We start from the raw sequence: 12,019 nt of genomic DNA, 5'->3' as shown, positions 1-12,019 counted from the left end.
TAACTGTAGACTGTTTCTCAGTTATTTTTCTCACAGCATTTTTTTTTAAAGATTCATTGCTGGTCAGAAAGTGATAATGGTTGGACTGAGAAATAAAATGCTTGACAGCTGTCAAGAGATCTGTGTCTGATATAGCTTCAAATAGATTTTTTCCCCTTTGACTGCTTTAAAAATTAATTTGTATTCAGGTTGATAAAGATATATATTTTTCGATTATATTGACAATCAAATATCATCCTTTTTTTCACAGGTCTGATTACCACAACATCAAGAAAATTGGATCGGGAACAGCAAGCAGAACATTTTTTAGAGGTAAGTTTAAGTGGAAAATATATGTTAAGAGGTTAGCTGATTTTTGTAGTTTAAAATCACTTCTTGCTGTTCCAGGAGAGTGGTATTCTCCTTTCTCCTCATTTATAACAGAATCGCACAAAGCTGGGAATTGCCTGATTATACAGAAGAAATAAAACATTTTGCACTTTGCAAGCACAGGAAAAAAATTGAACACTTGCTTTCCACCTCTAATCTACTTCAGTTGAGTCCTTTATTGTAGCTCTTAAATTTTTTTTGGCAGAAATTTAGAATATCCAGAGCAAAATATTTTTTAAAAATATGTAGAATGACCCCAACCCTGCCAAGATTTTTAGTCTCCCAGGTTAAACTGGTTTAAATTTTGCAAATTTTGCATCTTGGATCTAGTGTGCAACCTGATAATTTGGATGCAGGCAAACTTTGAACTTTTTCACATTCACTGCATTATCAGAATCAATTTTTTTTTTTTTTTTTTTTAGTTTTCACTTATTGGGACTGTTAACAACAATTTTCAGGTTAAAAATTGCCTTCTACAAAAGAGTATCTAAACCATTCCCTTGGCCTTTGTAATGAATGTTTCTCTTTATAGGGAGCTTACATGTGTTGGATATGGAGTGATATACTTGCAAACTACTGGTTTTGCCACATGTGTTTTCTTTCACACTGCTGTACACCATGCTGTGGGTTTTTTCCTTTGGGTAAAAGTTCCTTGACTCTCTTCTTTTGTCTGTTTGTGAAGTAAGGAATTCTTGATTCCTGTTGGTACAACTAAAAAGAACCATATTGTCCCACATAATCAATCACCCTTACTAGGAAATGCTCTTCAAATCCATACAAGCTAAAAAACATCTGGACACAACAGTTCCCAGTACAATCACTCTCTGACAGCAAAATGTAGTAAAATATATATCAGCATACTCATTAGGTTTTTTATTTGCTAGAAATCCCTAATTATTTTGGTTAGTGCAGAACACAGGAGAGAAGGGTTAATTATTACTGTACGAGTTTGGGTTGGATTTTTTTTCTTGATAATTCACTGTAGATTCTTACACATTCCATGTCATAAATAAAAGGAGAGAAATACAAGGATTTTTCCCTTTTTAGGATTTAAGTTGTAAAGTTAGTAAAGTAATCATGTATTCCAATAACTTCAAGCTTTCCAGTTTATACTGTCAGAGAAAATCACAAATGGAATGAAAGGGGCATTGATTTGAAATGTGTCTATTGATGAAAATCTTGGGTTTGTAAGTCTCCTTTGCTCTGCGGAGAAGGACCAGGTAATCCTGGTGGACAACAAGTTAGCACAAAATGAAACACATGAGGTTCCATCTGAATATGAGGAAAAAGCTTCTTTTCTGTGGGGTGACACAGCACTAGAACAGGTTGAACAGAGAGGTTGTGGAGTTTCTCCCTCTGGAGATACTCAAAACCTGCCTGGATGTGATCCTGCACAGCCAGCTCTAGATGAACCTGCTTTAGCAGGGGTTGGACTAGATGAGCTCCACAGGTTCCCTCCAACATCAGTCATTCTGTGATTCTGTGATTTATGTGTTTGCCTCAGCGATCTCAGCAAAACATGCCAAATACACATTTTCCAAGGAATTCCCATAAAGATGGGGGAGTGCTACTATTAATAGTAAAAAGAAAACAAATTAGTTACTTATAGGAATTTAGCTTTAGTCATCAATACAAGTTAATCTGTTCTTTCCCCTGAATTGTATCTTGCTTGAAAAAATAACAGTCTTGGAGATTTTGGGGGCTGAAGATGCAGTAGAGAGAAATTTGTGTCTTCCACTGCTCCAAGGCTTGTGAATGGGGAGGGAAGTGGAGGGCAGGCTGCGGAGAGGAGAAAAACAGGAGCAGGTTGTCCTGCAGAAGTGCAGATATGACCACATTGCAAAGCCCACCTGGAAGCAGTGAGTGGGAAAGGGAATTGGACTCTGGTGGAGCCACAGCCCCGGTGGTCATGTTGCCCCTTTGAGCTGCTGCTGAAACACTGCCCATCGCTGCCTGCTGGGAGGCGCGTTCCGGCTGCACATCCGCGCATAGGCTGGGATCCAGAGCCGGGCTGGCCAAGCTGGGCTTGTTCTTGTGGCAAACTGAGAAACGTTTTCTGAAATGCCTGTCTGTCTGTGTGTAATTAACCCCCTGGGGAGGCCTTAATTGCCAAGACAGCCGTGGTTTCCCAGTAGTGCAGTGTTTCCCTTCCAGCTTCATTTCATACCCTTCATTTCCCAGTGTTTCCCTTCCGGCTTCATTTCATACCCTTCTTCCAGGAGTCGGTCTGGTGTAAAGGAGCGCAAACTTGGCTCCCTTTGAAAAGCACTGATTAGTTCTTGACCTAGCAACCCTTGCTCCCCTTTGCCCAGTGTCTGTGTGAGCCACTGACAGACCTTTCCTAGATACAACTTTTTAATTATTTTTAATAAGCCTGTCTTTGACAGAGATGCTATACACTGTAAGTACTTGTCAACATTTACTTAGCAAATTTCATTGTTAACAGTATTTCCACCTCTTTGACAGAAGCTGTTAGGAAAATGAAGTGATACAATGTAGCAGATGTTAGTCCCTGTGGATATGTGTAGTGCCAGTACTTGTCTCCAGACCACCACTTGTGATGGCATGGAGTTGTTCTTCTGGAGTTGTCTGTCCCTGTCTGTACCAGAGGAAACATGAATTATCAGCAAGAACTGGATGTGTATTTTTAAGGCTTCCATGCTTAGGAAAGGTGACTTTCCTTCTAAGTTGCGTGAGAATTCTATTGCAAAGTGTAAGTACTGAGGCTGAGGTCAGATGTGCATTTCTTCTTCATTCCTCCTTTAAATGTCTTTGCATGTCTGGACCTGTGTCCACAAGAATTTTTTTAATGGTAACTCAGGCTGCTGTCACAGGACTTAGCAAGAGTATGTTCCAAAGTGAGTGCAGAAACGTGTCTAGACCCTGAGCCAAAAGATGCACAAAGAAGTCAGAAATCTACTCCCCTTTAAAGTCATTGGGATTTTCTGTTTGCTCCAGTGATATTTTTTGGGTATTATTTATTTGTTTGTTTGTTTTGTCATTTTGGAGCAAGGGGGTAAAAAAAGAATTACTTCTCCCAGGCTTTTCATTGATTGTGTTATTGTCAATGCTTTTTTTTTAAGCTCACAAGTTGAGGTCTTAATTTTTTTCTGACACATTTAAAATGCCTTGCAAAGCTGCAGCTTGTATTCAGTACTTGTTATCAGGTAGAATTTTACTGCTAAGTTTTAAATGGGATGTCACTGGATTTTATACAGGATGGTCTCTTGCTGTAGTGAATTCTTATTAATGGACTGTTTCTGCCTGAAATGGGAGGAAAATGACCACTTGATTCCATTACTTTTTCACATGAAGTAGGACAAAAGCATTTGTTCTATTTAACAGACTTTCTCAAATATTTTGTCATTAGGATGAAGTATTTAAATAACAGTCTGAAGGAGGAAAGGTAATCCTGAGAGCTACCTGCTTGCTTTGCAAGTGAATGAGAATGGTGATGTATTTTCAAGTGAGGTGCAAGTTTCGAATTATTTGGCTTTATTCTCCTTCAATAACTGAATACATCATCCTCTTCTTTCCTTCTTTTACTTCCTCCTTCTTCAGGATATGTGTTGTCTTCTAATAATTTCTATGTTAATACTTCATATTCTCTTCTCATATTATGCTCATTTACTAAAAAGAAGCTAGAAGTGGAGAATGTTTGAGCTATGGAAAAAAAACCCTCACAAAAATAGTTGTCAGTTTTTTTCTGCCCTCAGTTTTTGCAGATGCCTCCTAATGCTGGTTGACAGTTTTACAAACTCTAGTGATTTTGCTGTGTGATTTTATTGAAACAGCTGCAGTAGTGGTGGAGGTCCTATAACAAGCATAGAAATTAAAGCATGTCATGCAGGATCTACGCCCTTGTGTGGTGTCAGCTGATTCTGAGATTTCCAGAACATTAATAGGTTCTGGTCTGCTTTCCAGTGTACATGGGCAACTTGATGGGAGAGGATTGTTGAATCCAGGCTACAATTCATTAACTTGCACATTCAGGCCAGAAAATGGATCTGAGCACATTTTCTCACCCTGAGCAGTCTCTAAACACTCTGTTACAGAGCCTTTGTTACTCATGCTTCCAACAAAGCCTCTGCAAAATGCACCCACCACTGAGCAGTTCAGCTTGTTGGGAATTGCTGTGTCAAGACCTGTGTTTAGCAAAAGAATGAGCCAGAAGAGTTACAGGCTTCAGTGTGCAATTCTAGCAACAGTCTTTGAAACTTCATGATTGAAGGGGTGAATTGACTGTAGTGAGAGATGACCTCTCCATCCTCTTGATAATGGTATATAATAAGTTGGTGCTTTTAAAGTGCTGAGGCTGTTTAGTCTCTCCCTGATGAGCACATGCAGTGTGGGCTCTTCAGACATTTAGCCAATTTTGAAAATTATATCCATAGTATCTGTCAGTCCAAAACACTAAAATAGCTATTTAAATTTACCACTGCAGATTCATTCAGAAAATACCTTTTAACATTTGTCACAGTAAAAAACCTGTCTATTCAAAGTGTCTCTAAAGAATAAAAGTAGCTGTTAATAAGCATGGTCAGAACTTTAAATCTCTTCAGAAGTGACAAAGCAACTGAAGGCAATAGGTTTAAAAATAGTGTTGCAGCAACCTTAGCCTTTCAAGGTCCAAGTCATGTACCCTAATTGAAGAGGAGGAGAAGTGGGAGCAGAATATTGGCTTACTGCAGCTAATTTTTAGCCCTCTTAGTGCTATCAGAATGGTAACAGTGCCTCTCAAGTGCCCTGCTTTTGTCACAAATCAGTATACACAAGCTTCATCAATCTTCCTGCTGCGAAGCTCCGGCACAGCACTGAGGAGGATGGCAGTAACAGTGCAAGGGGTCGTAATGAAGACAAATTGCTAAATCTGATGTGAGTGTCAAAATACATGGGCTGAATGAAACACATTGGTTTCTATTTACTGTAGGTACACTAAGGGTACAATAAACTGTGTTACATGGCATGTATTTATATTCAGTAATTAGAGGGAAACATGATAATCTGCTGTAATTGGAACCTTCTAAAAAGAATTCAAATTTCCACTCATTTAATGGCGAGATGTAAATGTGAGGGGAAGGTTGATAGAGGGATTATAATTTTATTCCACTTGGAATTTGGTCCAGATACCACTGTGGAAGTTGCTGCCGTGAAGTTTATGGCCACAGTTTGCAGGGGAGGAGGAGTTTAAAAACTTGCTAAGTGGCATTTAAAAATAGCACTACCTCTCAGTTCTTCCCACAAACACCACACTGGTGGCTCAGCATTGGACCAGCCTGTGTTCTCCACCAGCCTCCTCTTTTCCTGCAGCATCTCCCACACAAGAAGTTGACAAATTTAAATTTGTTTTGTTGTTGAGCCTGCTCACTTGGGCTGGAGCCTTTGCTAGTGGTGATGCCTGAAGTCAGTGGTCCTTTGTGAGAAGCTGCAACATTTTCTGAAGAGTATAGGCAGCTGTGTGGCAATATGCTCATGTGTATTTTTACAGGAGAATTACAAAAGCTGAAGTTCATTGGGTTTATATAGCTGAATAGTGCTCTACAGCACATTGATTGCTTAAATCCTGGATTACAAGTCTGTGTAAGCATTTGTTTCATGGTTCTTTAGCATTGCCCACATTTGGCAGAGAAAGCTGCATTTTTTCTCAGTGACATGCTGGTGATGGTGTAAAAATGAGGCAGTGTGTCTGATTGAACATTTTGTCTGAGGTTTAAATGGGTCCAAAGGCACATGCCTTTCCCTTTTTAACACTGAAGCTTATCAGAAAATGCAAGGGAAGTTTAAAATATAGGTAAACAGCCTCTTCTTTCCAGTCTGAGTTCAGAAAGCATTACTGGCTGTGCTTGCTGGAAATAAGAGAACTATTTTAATTATTTTTGAGACACCTGAAAGTATTTCTAGTTGAATGGTTTGTTTGTAGAGGCAGCTTTCTAAAAGGACAATGGAAGATATATCAATGTCATCTTCAAATAGTGATATTGAACTTTAATGTCAACTTCAAAGTTAAGGGGAAAAAATAAAAGGAAAAAAGGAAAGGAAGAAAAAAAGAAGAGAAGGAGGGTGGGGAGGAAAGAAAGGGAAGAAAACAAACAGTTCTAAAGAAAATCAAAAACATGTTCATCTCATATTACCTCTCCATAGGGCTGTCAGCAGAGGGGAAATCCATCTGGCCAGTATGGTGTTGGATCTAGCAGAGACACGAGGTCTGGGCTTAGGGGGCACAAACTGAGCTCACTGACCCCATGGTACAGGTTTCCTTCCTGCACCCCATGTTCTTCTGCCACTCTTCAGAAATAGCCAACAACTTTCCAAGGACGGGGGTGAATGGAGGTTAAACCTATCCTTCAGAGGCAGATTTGCATATGACATTGCACACTGCTTCTCGTGTGTATTTGGGCAGAAAGTCTTACACAGCAAAATGAAGAAAGAGTCCTGGTGTGATCCATCTGTCTGCAGTGACAGGTGGTCTCCTCAGCTAGACTGTTGTCTCTGACTTACGTGATCTGGTAAGATGAATAATTATCAAGTGCATCACTGAAAATATTACTAATTCCATTGGTAAGTGAGTGGTCTCTGTGCAAGATATATGAACAGGAATTTTAAACAGCAAAAGAATTAAGGCATTGTGTTTTTACAGATTACTCTCTTTTATTATTAAAAATTTCAATAGCTCCCAAATGTCCTATTATTTTAGACAATGTCTTGAGAAGTAACACAAGTAACAGAGCCTAAGCATTGGGAAAACTGAATTTAACAACACTTTTCTTCATGCACATGGAATCTTATTTCTGTTTTCTTATTAAATAATAAAAAATATCCCCTTATAAATTTATAATAATGGCGCAAATTAAGCTTGGATTGAAAAGAAAAAAAAAAAGAATTGTGTGTTTAAAGTCCTTAGTATTCCATGTTAAATTCAGGTAGCCACTAGAAAATATACCCACAATTCTGATGACACAATATATGTACCAAACGGAAAGGGCAAGAATGGGTCTGTGTATACCAAATAGTGATATAGCAGTGACCCTCAGCTCATTTTACTTACTCAATGAAATACCAGTAGCCTTGAGAGCCTGGGTGTGCAAAGAATGTCTGTGACATTTTCATAAAATTTATAGACTTCTAAGTCAACCCTGAGAATGCTTTGTTTACTTTTTCACCTTATGCTAATGGCTGATTTCAATATTTATTTTTTAAGATAATAATAATAACCTCATTCTTTTAACTTTCTCATGATTAGTTTGGTTCTCTTAAAATTGTTTTGCATGTGCTAACACCAGGATGGTGTCAAGGACAGATACACTACTGAGAGCTCCATCAGTGCATCATTTATATCAGAGTACCCGACTCTGGCCTCTCTTGGACAGTGTTTAAGCCATCCAGCTAATCTGACACTGTGTGGAAGTTCTTACATGGCAGGATTTTAGTCCAGCAATAAAAATCTCACGCTTGTTTGGTTAATCTATTTTATTGATACCAAATACCAATAATAATGAAGAAAAGCATTCCTCTTTTCTATCTTTAATGAGCTTCCTAAGTAAAAAATCTTCATAACTCAATATGCAAAACTGTGGGGTTTTGTTGTCAATGCTCGATCATTACAGGAATGAGCCAGAGCTTACAGGCCTTCTATAGGTGTAGTATAAGCTTGTGTTAATTTATTTGGTACTAAAATTAGAAATCACAGCTCGTATATTATTTATTCCTTCCTCAGCTCATAGAAAATATTTGATTTTTCCCAGTTTGTTTGAAATACGATGAGAGATGTACCATCTACAGTGGAATACTGCCCCAAATACATTTTTTACTAAATCATGTTTCATTGGACAGTGAGTCTGCTAGAAGTGGGCAGGGAGCAATTCGTATTATCCAGGATAAAAAACTAATTAATTACCTATTTAGATGAAAATCTAGCCCGTATCAAGACAGAGATAATTTTGCAGGTACTCATTCAAGTTCATGTTTTGAAGAGCTTGGCAAGATCGGAGTCAGCCAGGGCTGAGGCTTTGGTTCACGCACTGCTGTCTGCCATGGTGGTTGTGTCTCATTAGAAAAATCACGTTTCTGATTGTCTAGAGTTTTGCTTTAGTCAAGGAATGATTTGCATATATCTGACATTTGCAGAGGGTAGGAGGTTGTTTTATAGATTTCATGAATCACTGACCTGAACCGTTGGGTCACGAAATGAAGAAATGAATATCCACAAAGCGCAGCTCTGTTGGCTTTTTCATGCTGGGCATCAAAATGCCTCTTTTAGGATTTTCCTTGTAGACCCACAGCGTTCTAGCAGCAGGTCTTGGCTCTAAGCACCTCAGCATGGAAGCATGGAAGGAGATATTCAGTTTATAGACTTTGCATGCTATCTTATCAGGCATTTTCCAAATCTTTTAAAGGCAGAGCAGAAAAGATACAATTGTGCCAGGAAGGAAATCCAGCCTGCAGTCAGTCACCCTGCAAGGTTCTGAGCATCTCCTGGGAGCCTAGGGGTGTATCAGCACTTCCTTGACCCTCTGGACCTAATTAAAATCTTACTGGACTCAGCATCATGGTGTAGTGCAAAAAAGTTACCTTATTATTAACTAGCATAATATTAAGACGTGTGATGTCACTGTGGAGAGGGGAAAGTATTATGCTGGGGGCTAGTTCAATTTCTTTGCTTAATCCTGAGTGGTGTGCTTAGTCTGGCTTCAGTAGCAATGATTTTCCTGAATTTATCCCTAATAATCCGAGGATAAAAGAATTAGACATTGGTGCCCATGGCTGCATTTCCTCAGGTGTGTTGGAAATGGATGAGTGAATACATGAGAGAAATGCAATTTAAAATATACTCAATACCTCTCTCTTCTCTTTGCAGAACTGTGAGATAACAGAGCATTAGATCAATGCAAATGTGTGGAAAAGTATTATTAAAACATCAAGTTTTATTGCAAGCTTCGAAAATTAGGTCTGCACTTGTGTTAAATGCTGTTGAAACAGAGAGGGATGTATTAGTGGTCTTCTTTCTTGTTTTATAAATCATTCCTCATGCTAAACTTGTGCAGGCAAATTCTGTGGTTAATCTGTATCAAGCTTTTCTTTTCAGTCAGGATTAAGAAGTTTAGGCTAATGTTGCTTTCTCACTGAAGGATTAGCTCATAGATTAGCTCAGGGCTAACAGGTTTTTTCTTCATTGTATGTTTCTTAAGATCTGTAGCTCCCTTTTTTATGGGCTGAAGCCCACCTACCATGCCCAAATTGGTCTCATATATTCTTTCTGGGTGTCTCTCTTGCCAGGCTCTGTGCTTGGTGAAACAAAGACTCATTGTGCAGGGTGCACAACTTTGCTAAATCTTCACATTTTTACATGAATGTACCAATGTTTTAATCTTCTGCAGAAGCCACAGGAAATCTTTCACATGATTCAAATCTATTTTAGATATACAGAGCCTTTGTGTTATGTGAATTGTCTGCTTTAATGCAATATCATGTTTTTTGTAGCATGGGTAATACCCATCAGCTGCCAGACTGTTAATTTATGTCTGTAATGTTTGAGCACACAAATATGCATGCACATACACACATTTTGCAGAAGTCTCATTTTCCTGCCTTCTCAGCTAAGACCAAGCTGAGAGTCGAATTTAGGGCAGGGGAGCATCTTCTTCCTCAGTTAGGAGTGCATTGCATCTGTACTGAAATCCTTTCTGGGCATAGGAAATCCTAGTATGCCTTTTAATGAATCCATCATTTAGAAAAATGCCCTTAAACAAGATTTGCATCCATTTGTTCTTTCTCCCAGGGTGATCTGTTCTCAGCTGTTCCAAATTCAGGCTTGTTACTGCTAAAAAAAAGTTGATTCTGCAATTTTTTCACAGCAATTTCACTTGCCACCATATTTATATGCGCCAAATCCAACTACCCTGCAATACCCTGTGCAGGGATCCCAGCACTAACTCTCCAATTCTGTTGTCTTGAGTGGCCTTTGAGTTGATTTGACACATGCGTGTTTTGTCAGTGCTCTGTCCTCTGTATTTTTTTTTTTTGTGCTTCCCTTCTTAGTGCTTTTCTTTTTCAGGGGTTTATCATTTTCATACATTAAAAGCTCAGCATTTCACAAAACTGCCCCCACCAGTCCATGCACTTGATGAGAACCTTTTCCCAGTACACAATAAATGCACAAGATTTTCTTTGAACCTCATCACATCTCACAGTCTTCTCACTGTAGCCTGTAATGCCCTTCAATGTAATGTATTTTCCCTTTTTTTTCTGATCTTTCAGATCTTTCCCACATGACCACACTGTCCCTCCACCATATAATCTTTAAACATTCATATTGATCAAGAAGGATATACTGGACAGGTTAGGAAAATGTCAAGCAAAATAGTGGTGATTTGAAAAAATTGTGCCGTTTGGGGTTTTCTTTTTCCATTTTAAAAGTAATTTGTTATGGCAAAAGTGCATCATTGTGTGAAATGTGCTGAAATAAGATTGGAGTTCTCAGCATAATTTGTAACATGACACAAATTAAGGTATTTACAAGATACCTAGAGATAATAAAACCTCTAATCGGGTTGAGAATCAGTTTACTAAGCATAATTGACACTTTTTTTCTCCCTAAATATATTATCACAGAACATAAGAATCCTAATGTTTTTCTTATCTGACTTGAGCTTGATAATAATCAGAGACCAAACAGTTATTTTGCTTTTTATGAAGATATGATTTAAACAGAAAAGTACAAGGGCCCTGAAGCATCAAGTGCAAAGAAATGGGCCCTCAAAACCAGTAATTTTCTTTTCACAGTCTAACAAATTTCAGTTGTCAAGAAACAGATTAATCTCATCATTCTCAAATGTAATATTGCTGTTTGCTAATCTCTCATGATACGGAGACATTGAAAATGTTATCATAGTAGTCCTGAAGTACATTTTATGGTTTGGCAAAAAATAATACTTTCTTTGGCAAGAAATGTTCTAAATATTCAAAAGCAAGGATTAACATCAGCATTTGAGAGCAAAAATGTCAGAATCAAAATAATGAGTTATTTTTTCTCACATTCCCTGGGAAAGTAAAAAATACAAATATTGCTAATAGCAGTCTGTCAATTCATGGCTTTGGCTTTTCTGAGATCCAGCATGTTATCTTTAATCCAGATACCAGTAAATAAATTCATATTTTCTTCCACAACCTCAAATAGGTCTTGTTTTCCCATTGTATTTTGTTGTCTTCCACTATCCTTCCAGATAGTTATTAAGGTGTTGTATAAACTAAAACAGGTGTTCTTAACTCTCAGATTTTAAAGACTTCATTGGAAAAAAAAAACTGGGGAGAATATAAAAACGTGGTTTTTTATATTGCCACACTTTTTAAAAACCCTAACACTTGACCACAGTTTAAAAAACACTTGGAAAATTTCCACAAAATCATAAATTTTAGACCACACATTTTAGCTAAGCAGAGCTTTATTATCTGGTACAACAAAGTATGCCAAAATGGCATGGTATCTGATGACTGAGAGGGACAGAAGGCAGTGAAGGATGTCTGTTAGCATGGTCTCAATAGACCATAATTTGTAGCAGAAGGAATCAAAATATTAACTGACACGTGAGATTAATTTGTATCTGCTCCTTATCCTCCTCACCAAAACCCTGTTGTTCAAATGGACCTGCACAAA

At 38.1% G+C, this 12,019-nt stretch overlaps 1 protein-coding gene across 11 annotated transcripts in view; it reads left to right on the top strand.

Annotated features, from left to right (window-relative positions):
- Nucleotides 1–12,019, top strand: part of FAT3 (FAT atypical cadherin 3) — a 399,343-nt gene that overhangs the window by 264,522 nt on the left and 122,802 nt on the right. For all 11 annotated transcript variants that reach the window (XM_030955753.1, XM_030955764.1, XM_030955773.1 and 8 more), the window contains one exon: nt 251–312. In XM_030955753.1, coding sequence (XP_030811613.1) covers nt 251–312 — 62 coding nt within the window. The remainder of the gene's footprint in view (nt 1–250; nt 313–12,019) is intronic.

The sequence above is a fragment of the Camarhynchus parvulus genome, chromosome 1 (genome assembly GCF_901933205.1).
Source record: "Camarhynchus parvulus chromosome 1, STF_HiC, whole genome shotgun sequence".
NCBI lineage: Eukaryota > Metazoa > Chordata > Aves > Passeriformes > Thraupidae > Camarhynchus > Camarhynchus parvulus.
Note: the sequence above shows the minus strand (reverse complement) of the source record. Positions and strands in the feature narration are given on the sequence as shown.